This window comes from Panicum virgatum, chromosome 5K (assembly GCF_016808335.1).
Source record: "Panicum virgatum strain AP13 chromosome 5K, P.virgatum_v5, whole genome shotgun sequence".
Classification (NCBI taxonomy): Eukaryota; Viridiplantae; Streptophyta; class Magnoliopsida; order Poales; family Poaceae; genus Panicum; species Panicum virgatum.
In genome coordinates, this window is record NC_053140.1 from 4,588,476 (window position 1) to 4,603,973 (window position 15,498).

Consider the following 15,498-nt stretch of genomic DNA (forward strand, 5'->3'; position numbering starts at 1 on the left):
TGTAACCACTCCTCTCTCATCCCATGAAACTCATTCTCTCTCCTTATAAATGACTCTGTCATATGTCAGCAAATTTGCTGATGCGGCATGTCATTTAATGCTTATGGCACTTCCATTAGTACTGCCTAATAGGTACATGTGGGTTGGGCATGTGCATGTCCTGCAATTTTCTTTTGTCCGTGAAGTGTTCTACTCTTACATCCGTCTCTCCTATAAGATGTCACGTCACCTTTATTTGAAGATGGTGTTGAGCTGCTGTTGTCTAAGTCCTGCACTTCTCTTCTCTCTCGATAAAACTGGTTGAGGGATGAAGGGAAGGAAATACTAGCTATCATCTTTGAGGTGGTGTTGTTGAGTCCCTGCAATTCTCTCTCGTTTTAAGCATGGAGAGGAGTTAACGCTTTGGAGGCTACAAACGCTACATTAATCCATAACTAGAAAGGTGCCACGCGCAAATAGTATGGGTACCTACTTTTTTCCACAATATTTGGATCAAATGAATGGAAATAGTTTTACTTAATTGTATCTTCATAATTGTTTTGTCCTAATGGTCCAGACACAGGTGCAATCTTTGTTTTTTCATTGTATATTTTGTGGCGTATTTTTGGACAATAATTTTGGAGAAAAATGAAAGTTTTACATAGAAACACATATTTTTGGGTATTTGCTGAAAGTAGCTAAATATTTATATATACTTATTTTGATATGAATATTATTTAAAAAAATACTTGTGATGTACAATTTTTCTTGAGTGTTCTAGTTACTGTGCGTGATAAATAGATTATCCCTATACTTGTAGGAAAAGATTTAGGTGAATAATATATACCACCAAATAAAAACTATTTCTCAATAACTTTTGTATTTTCTAATTGTGCAGATTATGCTACTATTTTGCAAAGCTTCTTCATATATCCTTCAATTTTCTGTTCGTGAAGTGTTCTACACATAAATCCGTCTCCTAAAATGTACATGTCACCTTTATTTGAAGCTGGTGTCGAGCCGTTGTTGTCTGAGTCGTTCCTGCACTTCTTCTGTCTCTCGCTAAAACTGATGGAAGGATGAAGGGAAGGAAATACTAGTTCTCTTTGAGCTGTTGATGTCTGTGTCCCTACATTTCTCTCTCGCTTTAAGTATACAGAGGGGTCAACGCTTTGGAGGCTACAAATTAAACGCTAGCGTTGAGCCGTTGTTGTCTGAGTTCCTGCGTGCATTTCTCTTGTCTCTCGTAGTCTCGTTAAAACTTAAAACTGGTGGAGGGATGAAGGGAAGGAGATACTAGCTATTAACTTTGAGCTGTTGTTGTCTTCACTTGTTCTCTATCCTTTTAAGCATGCAGTGGGATCAAGCTTTGGAGGCGATAAACGCTAGGCTGATCCATAATTCCACTTCCACACCGTCTACAAGTAAATTGCTGTCACAAGGATTGGTATTACGACATTTGAAAAAAATTAAAATTTTCAATTTTTTGTAGGGCCTAATTTGAAATCTGCACAAAAAATACAAATTTTAATGAAATAGACATGGGCTAGATCATATGTTGGGTGAGCCAGATATTGAAAAAAGTGAGGATGCACTAAATATTGTCAGTCCCTGTAGGCATATAGTCTTGGTGGCTTCTGGTTGAGGGTGGCGCCACTGCCGTGGTGTTGGATGGCGGTGGTGATGTGGATGTCTAGGGAAGACATGAACGTCATGAACTTGACAACATGCATGTTGTGCTGCCATAGCTCAAGATGAGCAGCACCAAGCAAAGCCATGCTAGTTCCCAAAAAAAAAGTTCCCAAAAAAAAGCAAAGCCATGCTAGATTGTCAGCGCTTGGGGCGAGCACCATGAAACTCATACATATAGGACTACAAATCCACACTGCGCATTTCACTGTTTGTAGAAAATTAAGGTTCTTGTTCATGGGGGCGTCATGGGTAGACCTCGATGATCGATCGGACGCCCAGCACCGGTGTTATCTTGTAGCTGCTGAATCCTGCTTCGAGGAAGATCTTCTTCCACTCTTGCTCATCTCGCTCGATGCCGTTGGCGAACATCATAAACAGATCAAATACGACATGCATCTCCTTGTGCTTCATATCTAACGATTGCCCCGCGCCAACCACGATATCTATGATTATCACCTTTCCTCCATCATCCCTTGGAGGAATAGCTTCCCTGCAATTCTTCAATATCTTGATGCATTCTTCATCGCCCCAGTCATGAAGGACCCACTGGGAGGGAAAATGGAAAATATCTTTTTTAGTAAGATGATGCACAAGTAAAGTTGGTACAAAGATGATTCCTAATTACCCAAACATGTGTGCGTTTATTACATACCCGAGCAAAATAGACCCGGTCCAAGCCTAGTAGCTAAGCCCGACCCAACACTGTTCCAACTGAAATAATAAAAATAGGACTGACCGAAATAATAAAAATAACCGTTTTGCTCCTTATCAACTGATTGAGATTTAGCTTTTTTGTCAATCGACGCACAGGAGCGTCGGATCGGCAACAGATGATAGAGATCGATTTGCACGTAATCCATAAAGCCGGGTCCGCTCTCGTGAGTTCACGAGGGCCCATTTACCGGATCCTGCTGCACCCCTGTGTCCCTTCCACTTCCTTGGGCCCTTCGTCCCCACATGGCCACATCCGATCCATTCGTGGCCCATTTCCTCCCTTTGGGTGTACTAGCGTGAGCAAGAGAGACGGAGGAGCCAGCGCTGCGCAGCTTGTGCCGCAACGACGCAAGGCCTTCGAGGGGCGGTGCGATCCCTCTGCAGCAAACTGAAGTTGAGTGACTTCCATTTCTTTCCTCGTTTCCCCCATGTTCTGGATCTCCTCCTTTCTTTTTCTTGTTGATTTCTTCCTCTCTCTCCTGAGCCATGTGCTACTGCTCAGGTGTGGGATCTTCACTTTTCTTCTTCATGGTGATGCGGCCTTGCAGATCCAGGGACAGTGATAGGTGATGGAATGGCTTATCTGTATACATTTCAGGGGTGTTGCTGTCTAGCCTACGCGTTCCTATGTAGGAGATGTGATTTGCTTGATTTTGGGGGAACGGGGGATGGAAGAATCTTGCTGACTCAAATCTTGTTTGTTGAATTAAAAAAAATACTTCAGATGAAGCACAAAGGAAAAAACACATGTGTGATTTATAACTGTTAACTCTGTGTGTCTAATTTTGGATGAAACTCCCTCTTATTATATAGTATGCAGTAATCATGCTTGTGTCTATTATTTTAACTGTGAACTCTATGTGTTTGTACTTTGTAGAAACATACACTTCCTCTTCTAGCTTGCAGTTCCGAGAAGAAATGTCTTGCCTAATCACGCTTGTGTGTTTTTTTAAGAAGTTAATGACGTTTGTGTGTGGATGTAATTGTTAGCTCATTTTTTTTGTCTCTGACTTTGAATTTCTCTCGTAGCATGCAGCTTTGAATTTCTTTTTATGCCAGTCATGCATGTGCATGCAATTGTAATTGCTAGCACCCTGCTTTGTGCTGTCCAAATTTTTTTTTTGGGACTGTGGCTTTTCATCTAACTGATGCAAGGCAATGGGCAATGGCAGTTTTTTAAATATTCTTGCTGCTTCTGCAGCAGTTGGTACCCTCGTGATTCCTGATAGTTTCTGTAAGATGCAAACTCTCTACCTGTTATTTTTGCTTGTGAAGGCTTCCTTTTCAGCAGTTCCTGAAGGATAAATAAGCCATTCCTGTAGACATAACGAATGAGGTAGCATGGGAGCTTACTATTCACTGGTAAATTTGTCTCATTGGTGGGTGTTAACAAATGCAGGTTGAAATATTCACCCATTTCACTATTCACCACTGTAGCTTTTTAGCAGTTCTGTCCCCGACATCATTTTTTGCTGCCAACTTTATAAGATCTATAATTAGTGTTTCTTTAATTTCTTAACCAATTTCAAAATTAAGCTCCCCAACTGATCCACATTATTTCATTGGTGATTTAAGTGATTATGGGGATGTATAAATTGTTAGTGCACCCTGGAATGGGAATATCTGAATTTTATTTTGGTATCCTCGACTAGAATTTAAAGTAACATTCATCACCTAAAATGTTTACATTTATTTCAGATAAATCCATTTTTTCTAACATGCTTTTTCTACCAGTGCCATTTAACATGGTAATCTTTCTATATTTGGTCCTAGAACTGCTTTTGTCAAAGTTGTATTAATTTAATACGGTGCATTGTGTTATTCTTGTAGTTATTTTTTTAGCAAGAAAAGTTATACACACATATCTAAGTGTACTTTTTATGCAATTAACAAATTTTCAACTACTATAATGTTCCTCTGCACATATTACAAGTTTTTTAAAAAAAACATAAGTTTTACTATGCAATATATAGGTATGAGATTGCATATTAACTTTTAAAGAGTTTTGTACCTTAGATAATTTATAGTAATATATTATTGAAGGAATTTTATATGTTTCAGTTACAACATTTCCATCATTATTTATAGTGTAATTGTTTTAATTTAATCAAGTCGGACAAGTGTTAAGTCATATGATACCATTGTTTTACATCCATCATAAAAACTGTAACTCTACTTTTGCTAACATATCAGTTTTAAGTTTTTTTTGATGGGTTAATGTAAATTTGAAAAATGTATGTGATTTTTTGTATGCTGTGAATTAGTCATTTAGTTGTGATATAATTGCACTGCAACTTGTAGTGTAGCTGCAGTGTATGTCAGATGGACACTGTCGTTGGGTTTAGGCTCATGAACTGATCCTACTTCAAATGTGACATATGTTGTTGTCCCTTCAATTGTGACCGCTAGATGAGGAGCCAATTTGTAGGACCAATGGGGCCAAGAGTGTCGAAGGATTATACTAGCTAAGTCACTTTCTCTTTTATCATCTCCTTTTCTGTTTGGTAGCAATCAGCTGTTACTTTTTTGTGCTATGAAAAACTTGCATGGTCATTATACTAAATTTACAGGTAGAGAAAATTGTTAACTTGAATAGTCCCTATGTAGATTTTTATATTTACTTTTTACCTATGTTTATATTTTATAAAAAAAACAAAATGTTGTTCCTAGATTTACATTTGGTGGAGGTTTTTTAGTATATCAAATTTGATCTAATGAGGAAGTGTCTGAACTTATTACTTATCCTTGTACTGTACATATCTCTTGGATTTTTCAAAACTCAAGTATCTGTCAGTTTTTATGATTGTACGTATGGCATTCGAAATGATTGAATCACAAACAACACCTATTTTCTAACTTGATGTCTTTGGTGGATTTGGATTAGCAGGTGTGCATATACTTTTGCTACTAGGTGCTCTGTTCAAATATACATAAATTCAACTCTTTTTTGTTTTGACCAGAGAATTTTCACTCCATAAGTTTTTGTAGTTTGTAAAAATTTCAAGTTACAGTTAGTATTTTTTTCAGCTTTCAAGAAAGAGGTATTTTCATCGATTTTTCTACTTTTTCTTCCACTTGTGGTGGTGATGGCTATCTGCTTTGGCTTGGAAGTTTGGCCAATTGGGATGTTGGATATATGTTTGGTTGGATACAATATGTGATCTTTTGGAGATGTAACTTTTTAGCATTCCATTTTATGCTACGAGTATATTATACTTTTGTATGTAACATTTTGCATGTGTAGTAAATTTCATGTTTACAATTGCTGTATATGGAAAATGCTCCAAGAAAAAAAAACTAGTAGCTGTATGTGTGTTGGGCATGTTGCTCAGTTTTACAATTAGGGCCTGTTACCTTCAATAGAGATCCTAGTTATACAGCGGGGATAAATAGTATATGTAATTTTATTATAGGTCAAAAATTGCACATGTAAAATTTTGATTTATTGTTTTTGTTGTGATTTTGGTTTCTATTCTAGTTGTCCAAAAGAAAAGAACAAGCCCTGGGCCGGTAACCGCAGCAACAACACTTTTTAACAGGCCCACAAAACAGACATAAAATAGGCCCAGAATGCTAACAGGTCTACAAACCAATGGCGCACCCCATATAGACGTGCCTATAAACAAATGCGCTATTATAATCTGCGGGCCCAGTAATAGTCAGGTAGCAGCTGAGCCCTTGGGTGATTGGGTGATGGACGGACTATTGATATCATCGATTGATAGATATCAAAATATCAGTCGATTGACACGGAGACACATTCTAAAAATAATTACCTTTATAATGAAAAAATGTCCGGCACCCTAGCCAAATGCCCAAATTAGACCTGATTTTAAAGGCCCTATAAGGAATTTTTAGGCGAGACTGGACACTAGTTTTAGGCCCAAAAGAATTTGGGTGTGTTGGATTGGCCCGAGAAGGCTTTTGGGCCGCAAAATGCTCATGTCTAGTTTAACTGTTTACGTCACCTTTTTATTAACATTAACTATACTACTATACTAATCATTCACTTTTACCGTTAGTTTCAAGATTAACGACGTACCTTGAGCAATATTGCGGTCGCCGGCGGGATGCTCTCAAACATGTCGCCGGCGACATACTGCACGCCAGTGTCGCTGGGAGCCTCGGCGACGACGTGCGCAAGATCCAGCACACTGCATTTCACGTGCGGGAACGCCTTGGCGATGGCAAAGGCCGCCGCACCAAGTCCCCCGGCGACATCGACCAAGGAGCTTACCCCCCGGAACACCTCCCCGCACTCCTCGACGGCGATGCCCATGAGGAACTCGCTGTCGGAGCCCATCCCGTCGTTGACGAGCTTGTTGAAGGCCGGGTCGCGGTCGCACAGCTCCCAAAAGGCGTGGCCGTTCCTCAGCTTGAAGGCGCACGGATCCGGCAGCTCGCGCCGGAGCCACCCGCCGAGCTCGAAGAAGGACGAGACGACGGCCGGATGGAGCATCAGGGCGGTGATGGGGGCGAGGTTCTGCCGCGAGCCGACGAGGAGGCCGGACGCCGGCGTGAGCGTGTACAGGAGGAGCGGCTCGCCGCCGCTGCGGCCACCGGGTGGATCAGCTTGCTGGGTGCCGAACACGCCCGTGGCTGCGAGCACACGCATGAGGCGGCGCAAGCAGGGGACCTTGGACGGGTGGACCGCAGCCTTGGTGGCTATCTGGTCGAGCGTCGCGGCGCCGCCGTGGTGCTGGATGGCGTCGGCGATGCGGAGGTCCAGGGCGGAGTTGAGCGCCATGGACTTGACGTAAGCCAAGGTGTTGTGCCAGAGGTCAAGATGAGCGCCGAGCAAGGCCTGGCCGGCGCTGGGGGCGAGCGCCATGGCGCCGCGCGCGGTACCTGACTGATGGCCGGCGTTGCTCCTCTAGCTAGCTAGTGCCGTGGATCGTTTATTTTGTCATGTCAAGAAATTGTCAGAGAACGAACCAGCCATGAAACGAAACCACAGATTAAGGAACTGCATGCGGCTTGCAACCAGCCGTTGATAAAAAGACGTACACTACATGTGCAGCTATACGTATACTGCTGACACTGACGTCTCTGCACACGTACCGGTGGTTTTTAGTGAACTAGAATCTGCAAGCAGTGACAGCATTTCTTTCTGTACGCACCTTCGGACTCTCGCTATCAATTCCATCACCTTTTTGAACTCTCGCTGTCGGTACCCTGTAGTAGGGATACCCACTCCTACTGCAGCAAGGCAGGACTCAAGTAGTCATCTGTAACTACGCCATAAGGGGCGGAGCAGTCGGACCCCACGGGTCAGGCTCTTACCTCACCGGGCCAACGGCCCCGGACCCGCTCCCCGCTCTGGGACGGGTCCGGTGACGCCACGTGTCCCTGAGGAGGGGAAGCACCGAGCCAACAGCCGAGGGCTCGGACCCCCCATAGGGGTCGGGGTCCGGGACCTCCTCGCGCCCATCCGGACCTCCCACGCGCGTAGAACCAGCATACCGCCGGGGCGGGGTCTGGGGGCGCCACGTGTCCCGCAGGCGCGGGCGCGAGTCTTTTGCTGGAAGACTCGCCCACTCACCGCATTCAATGCGGGTGGTTGAGGCGTGCTCTGCCGCCGCGGCACGCGGGGCAGTCTTTGTCAGACCTCACTGTAGACCGCATATTACCGAGGTACACAGTGCAGCCGCATGCGCCGCATCCGCACAGAGCCCGTCTGCCGCATTAAATGGATACGATGGCACGACACTTTTCCATCATACCGCCTACGCCGCAAGCTACTCGGCCCGTTCAGCTACGCTGCAGGCAACGCCGCAAGCTACACCCCGGCGCCGTTTCAACAAGACAGGGCATGTATATACTGGACGGAGGATTCCCGCGGGCAGAGCAAGGAAATCCAGGAATGAGATCTCCTTCGCCTGCAATGCCATGATGTATGAACAATATGTTATTTTATACTACATCGATTGGGCCTACCTGTCGGGGGCCCAACGGCCATGTACGTGCCTCCCTTGAGATATAAAAGGGAGGCGCTCGCTGCACACCTCAGACACAGATTCTCAGACTCACTCTAGACTCAGCACTAGACACGCCAAGACTCTCATCCTCTTGAGAGCGCAAGCAATACAACACATAGTGGACGTAGGGTATTACGCTCCGGCGGCCCGAACCACTCTAACCTGCTGTGTTCATCGTGTTCTTCCACTGAGATTGAACTAACCCTAGCTAACCCCCGAGTACTTACCCTCTGGGTTTAGGCGGGTGCACTACGCCACCCGGCTGTGGGTTTGCACACCACGACACTCGCTATCAAATAAATTAAGACGTCAGCTTTATTGGCATCCATGAAACAAAAAAAGATTCCTTCCATCCTTCTATTTTCGGCAGTTTAAATGGACAGTTTGTTTGGAATTTTTTTACATGCTATTGGTACTGCAGGTGTGTTCTGTTGGGTTTGAATACTCTTAAATTTGATACTCTTAGATGGGATACCTTTCAGTTTTGCATTTCTGCTCTTATTTCTAATATCAGCGATAAGTTTACCTGGAGGTTAGTTACTGTCTATGGATCTGCTTATGATGAACATAAACAAGAGTTCCTTGAGGAACTTCACACCGTGATGGGTGAGTGGGATGGCCCCACCTTACTTGGGGGAGATTTTAATATGATTAGAAATGTTGCTGAGAAAAATAATGGTAATTTTAAGTACCATTGGTCTGACTCTTTTTAATGAGTGGATTAACCACTGGGGCTTGATTGAACTAAAAAAAATCCAAATAGATCTTTTACATGGACAAACAACCAAGAACAACCGGTTGTCTTGGATAGAGTTTTTGCTTCTATAGATTTGGAAGCTTGTTATCCCTCAGTTCATGTGAAAGGAGTCTCTAGACTAGGTAGTGATCATGTTCCTTTGGTTGTTAACTTTGGCATTAGCGAAGAGAGGAAACCCTACCTTTTCCGCTTTGAGAAATAGTGGCTGGAACATGAGGATTTCTGTGATATAGTCCAAGATGTGTGGCTTTCTCCCTGCCATCACACAAATGCCATTGATATTTGGCAATTTAAACTTAGAGCCCTTAGGAAGAAACTTAAAGGCTGGTCCCTAAATATTAATGCTGATATGAAAAAAGAAAAAACAAGCTCTCCTTGAAGAGTTTAATCTCCTAGATGTTTTCTCTGAAGAAAACACTCTAGAAGATCTTGAGAGAGGAAGTAAAGAATGAGCTAGAATATATCTTGCAGGTTGAGGAGATCAAAGGTAAACAGAGATCTAGGGATAGGAATATCAAAGAGGGAGATAAAAATACCTCTTATTTCCAGGCTTTGGCTAACCAAAGAAAACGAAAATTGAAAATTGGTGCCCTTCAAAGCCCTGAGGGTGAAGTTACTCAAAATAAAGCTATGATAGAGATAGCCACAAACTTTTATAAAAATCTCTAGTCATGAAGACAAGCTGGATCTTCACCTTAAAGCATCCTTCTGGGAGGATGCAGAAAAGGTGACTGTGGAGGAAAATGAGCTAATAGGAAGGAGCTCCGGGGCCAGATGGCTTCCCCTTCATTTTCTATCAAAAGTTCTAGAGCCTAATTAAGGTAGACTTTATGGCCTTAGTGAGAGCTTTTGAGAATAATGAGCTAGATATCGCTAGACTCAACTATGTGATGCTGACCCTTATTCCGAAAGAGAATAATGCTACTGATATGAAGAAGTTTAGACCTATAGCTCTGATTAACTGTAGTTTTAAAATCTTCAGTAAAGCTCTGTATAATAGACTGACTAGAATTATTGATAGACTTATCTCTCCAAACCAAACTGCCTTCATCAAAGGGAGGTTTACTTTAGAAAGTGTTGTAGTAGCTCATGAAATTAATTATGAACTTGCTAGGAAAAAAGAACCAGGTATTATCCTAAAACTGGACTATGAAAAAGTTTATGATAGAGTCAATTGGGACTTCCTCATAGAGGTCCTTAAAATGAGAGGATTTAGCGATAATTGGATCTCTTAGATTGTTAAATTAACACAAGGTGGCTCGGTTTGTGTTAGGTTAAATGATGAAAATGGACCTTATTTTTCTGTTGGTAAAGGCTTGAGACAAGGAGATCCTTTGTCTCCCCTCCTTTTTAACCTTGTAGTTGATGTCTTCACCAAAATGCTCATTAGAGCTGCAAACCATGGCATTATTAGAGGTTTGCTTCCAAGCATGTGTGATGGGGGTATTGTTAGCCTGCAATATGCAGATGATGCAATCCTTTTCTTACAAAATGATCTGACACAAGCTTGTCATTTTAAGTGGTCTCTAGCCTGCTTTGAGAACTTATCTAGTATGAAAATTAACTATAATAAGAGTGACTTGCTTACCATGAATTTGACAGAAGATGAGAATTCTGCCTTAGCTAGACTCTTCTGCTGCAACATAGGTTGTTTCCCTATTAAGTACTTGGGTGTTCCTCTTCATTTTTGCCAATCTTAAGAGGGAAGACATACAACCTGTAGTTGACAAGTTGATTAAAAGGATTACTGGCTGGAAAGGGAAACTACTTTCTATTGCTGGCAAGCTCACTTTATTAAAATCATGTCTTGCTAGTATACCTATCTATCTTCTATCGGTGATTAAGTTTCTTAAATGGGCCATTGAGAATATTAATTCTCATATGGCTAATTTCCTGTGGAATGATCAGGAGGGTAAGCACAAATACCACCTCTCTAATTTCCAAAGTTTAGCCCAAAGAAGAGAGTATGGAGGCTGGGGGATTACAGACCTTAGCTGCCTGAATATGTGCTTACTGGCCTCTTGGATAAATAGATATCAGCTCAGCAACAATGTGATTTGGAAAAAGATTATATACTATAAATATGACACTAAAAAGTTTAATATCTTTTGTTGCCCGGAAATTGGTACCTCCCCTTTTTGGAGAGGTGTCCTCTAGGCAAGTAAAGCTGCTCAATTAGGAGCAAAATGGAAAGTTGGGGATGGCAACTCGATTAGGTTTTGGGAAGACCATTAGTTTGGGACCTGCAGTTTAGCTATCCAGTTTTGGGAACTTTATGTAATAGCGGATCAAACAAATATGAGTATTGCAGATCTATGAGATGGTGAAAATCTGAAAAACTCCTTTAGGAGAGGGGTCTCTACTAGACCAATGCAGCAATGGATGGACTTACTTTCCATTGCTGAGTCTATCTCCTTTTGTCGATGATTGTGACTCAATTATCTGGGCTTTTGATGGCAGTAGTAGTTTCTCAGTCCAAACAGTTTATAAAACTATTAGTTTTCGAGGGATTCAACCTGTTTATACACCTAGTATCTGGGGGATTTGTGTGCCTCCCCGTGTTCACATCTTCCTGTGGCTGCTATCTAATAACAAAATTCTGACTAGAATGAATCTTGCCAAAAGAAAAAATATTGAAGATAAATCATGCTTATTCTGCTCTGAACAGGAAACGATTTGTCACCTTTTCTTTAATTGTTGTGTTGCCAAAGTCCTTTGGGCTCACCTATCTGATATTTTTCATATCAACCCCGGCGCTGATTATGAGTCTGTTGCCCGTTGGTGGGTTAGTAATAAGAAAAATAAGGTTATGAACAGTTTCTCAGCCGCATTAATGTGGTGCTTATGGAAACTTCGGAATGAAATGTGCTTTCAAGGAAAACTGTGGATGGAGGAAAAGGTGCTGCTGACAAAACTGTTCAACATGTTGAAGAGTTGGCGCATTTTGTTTGCGGATGGAGACTTGGACACTCTGGATCATGCCCTCCAATGTCTGCAGCACAAGATGGCGCAACCGGTCGGCCTCCCTGGTCCAATTTAGGGGAGCTCACTTTCATGGATGTCGCCGGGGAACAGGTCAAGTTTGGAAGTGTCTCCTGGGACAGTGTCCTCCACCAATGCTCAACTGGTGATCGCTGAAGCTATTGGGGAAACATACTCTCTGTCCTATGCTATTTTGTTTCCGCCTTCGGATGTAATCCCAAGCTTATATAACCTCGAATCTGTTGCATCTCCAATCTCTAGCGGGCGCGCATCGAATACGCCAAACTGATTGAACTGATCAGCTGTTGCTGCTATGCTTTATTTCCTTGAAATAAAGCGGGGAGACCTTTTCTCTAAAAATTAATTAGGACGTCGATCAGCTCTACTTTAGTGAAACATTACAAGAGTGCTAATAGGGTGGACTAAAGTTTAGCCAAGATTTAAATTTTAGCACTCACCTTTACCTCCTCCAAACAGGCCAAGTCATCGATCCGCTCTACGTTTTACCAATGCATAATAACAATAGAAGGAAACAACAGTCAAAATGGAGCTTTGATTTTCAGTGCACTGCTGTCAACTATATATATGTTGCATTCTGCTCCATCTCTCTTTTTACTTGTATACACAGGCACTTCCACAATCGAGATGGAGTACGTGATTGGATGGATGGTTTGAGCAAAGCATAACATGCTGAGGGCCGAGGGCAGCGTATGCTATATATCATCCGGGAGGGGGGAGCAGGCGTTCACTTGTGAACTGCAGCACCGAAGGTCCTTTGCTTGTCTCTTTCTTTCCACTTGTAAATTGCATCTGTTTTGCTTTGTCGAGATGAGTGATGGTTGAACTGCAGCAATAATCTTTAACACATGAATGGGACAGTGAGAATTTACCAAGTGACAGTATGATTCTGGGCATACTCACTTGTATGCATTCAACACTCCAGCCAACTGTTGGTCTTGTGTTCACTCAACAATCCTTGGCATTATTCATTAGCCTAAGGTATTCCTTGCCAATTAAACCTATGTATGCTGCAACAAATTTTGTATTCTCTGGTTTGATCTCCCTGTAGATCTGCATTTTTCTAATTTTCATGCCATGCCAACTACCAATATCACAGTGCTTCCTACCATTTTATCTGGATGTTCAGTACCAAAGCAATGTCTTCAATATCCCAGGCATCTATAGTCACTAGTCAGACATCTATAGTTCTATGCTCATTTATTTCTTTGCTTATTGAAGCCTCAAGATATACAAGACCTGAAGGTCCCATATGAGGCGCCAGTATGTTGATTCTGCATCTATTTCCATCTTTTATTCCTGTGGCGACCAAGGAAGGAAATGGACGGTTCCAAAGCATTGTAGAAGTCAGCTTAAGATGTGGAAATTGTGAGACAAATGTTCTATTTCAGATGGCAGCCTAGGACGACTCTAGGAGCACACCAATTCAGCCTTAATTGTGTTTTGCTACTATCAGAGCAGGGAAAATGGCATGACAGTTGAGCTGAGAAAGAGAGAGAGAGAGAGAGAGAGAGAGAGAGAGAGAGAGAGAGAGAGGTGATTACCAGTATATCAGCTCGAGAATCAAGCTCAACCGTACCCCAACTCTGAGCTCATCTGAACGCTTGTGAAAGACTTTGACCTTGTTTTCCATGGCATTGGCTCTGAGCACCCTCTGTGTTAGTTTTCCCATTGGAAGGTAGGCCTCGCATGCCGAGTTGCCGACACGCTTCCCCTGCTGCCTTCACCTCCAACAGCTGCAAAGCTCGCGCAGCCATCCAGCAACCCAGTCCCAGCTCTGGAATCTGGATCCATACTTGGGGAGCTTCCTTGGGGGCCGAAAGCAGTAGACGGAGGCAGGCTCACCCGATGTCGAGGACGCGGGAGGTGGGGTCCGTGACTGTGACTTCGATGGCGTGGCGGTACACGCGGCGTCGTTGAGCATGTCGAGGTGGGAGGTGGCGGCGAGAAGCTGCTTGTGGTGGACCGGCGCAGGCGCCTCTGCCTCCACCTCGTCGACGATGAGCCACTCGATCGAAGTCGCCGGTGAGCGATTGAGGCGGAGCTGGAAAGCGCGGGTGGGCTCGGACTCGGAGGAGGCCCCATCCGGCGGCGGAGGAGCAGGCGGAGAGCGGCGGGCGGTGGGCGTGGCGCAACGCCGAGGAGGCAGCTCGGCATCAGGAAGGAGTTGCTCGGCGGCGGCCTCAACTCGCGTCCCGTGCGCCTGGAAGCCTGGCCCGCTGGCCACCCGGCCCACACCCCGCCTCCAACAAAGCCAGGTCCGGCGCCTCTCCTCCAGGGCAAACCCTAGCTGGCCGCCACCACAGGTTCGGGTTGGTGCAGCGTGAATTAGGGGATCCGCTCCCATCCTCGCACTCGCCGCCGCCGCAACATATCTAGGGTTTCGAGAGGGATGTCGAGTGGCGTGAGATCGGAGGGGATGCCGTTGTCTGTCCGAGAGTGGATGAAGCTGCGCGACGAGCTTGAGGAGCAGGTGCCGGGTGACGGCGTCTCCATAAATTTGGGGTTCCCTTCCCGTCCTCGCACTCGCCGCCGCCGCAACATATCTAGGGTTTCGAGAGGGATGTCGAGTAGCGTGAGATCGGAGGGGATCCCGCGATCTCTCTCCGAGTTGATGAAGATGATGGACGAGCTTGAGGAGCAGGTGCCGGGTGACGGCGTCAGGTGGGGCGTCGGCATCACCAAGCACCCCCACAAGCCCGAGAAGGAATCGAAGAAGGAGAAGAGGTCGAAGAAGAGGAAGAGCCTCGATAGGCCCAAATCCGCCGAGGCGAAAGGGGAGGAGATGGCGCGCCACGCTGCCATGTGCGGCGTCGGCATCACCAAGAATACGGTGGTGGACGCCGGACCCAAGGAGGACGGCGTGGCCCTGCCGTCGGTTGAGGGGAAGAGGCGGAAGAAGGTGGTGACGTGGAGGTTGAGCCAGGAGCTCCTGGAGTTCCTGCGGACCAAGGAGGTGATGGGCTACATGGCGACGGAGATACCTCGCTCGACCCTGGTACGCATCCCAGAAGAGTTGTTCGACCGGAAGCTCAAAGAAGAAATCGCCGCTGAGTTCAAGGAGAACAGAGAATTCGACACCTATGTCCTGTTCCAGTATCGCACCATGGGATATGCGGAGATCCAAGAGGAGCTCACCGACGATGAGGAAGAGGAGGTGTAGAATCGATTCTGTGTTTCATTGCAGGTATCTGTAGCGATGGATTAGTTGGTTATCATGATGGCCTTGCTTAGCTTATAATACAGTATAAGTACTTTATATAAGTGACATAGTGTCTCCTTATTAAGTTGTAATAGTGTCTTGTGTGATCCAGCTAAGTTGTGCATATTTGTATGTTTTAATCATGCATCTTGGTGTTATCTCTTGCTACTTATTAG

At 44.3% G+C, this 15,498-nt stretch overlaps 1 protein-coding gene across 1 annotated transcript; it reads right to left on the bottom strand.

Annotated features, from left to right (window-relative positions):
* Positions 1 to 1,713: 1,713 nt before the first annotated feature.
* On the bottom strand, positions 1,714 to 7,340 carry LOC120705793 (O-methyltransferase ZRP4-like). The gene is made up of 2 exons (XM_039990307.1): positions 6,428 to 7,340; positions 1,714 to 2,217 (listed from the first exon to the last, which is right to left on the bottom strand). The coding sequence occupies exons 1-2, from the start codon at positions 7,214 to 7,216 to the stop codon at positions 1,915 to 1,917; spliced, it is 1,092 nt and encodes a 363-aa protein (XP_039846241.1). The 5' UTR covers positions 7,217 to 7,340; the 3' UTR covers positions 1,714 to 1,914.
* Positions 7,341 to 15,498: the final 8,158 nt, after the last annotated feature.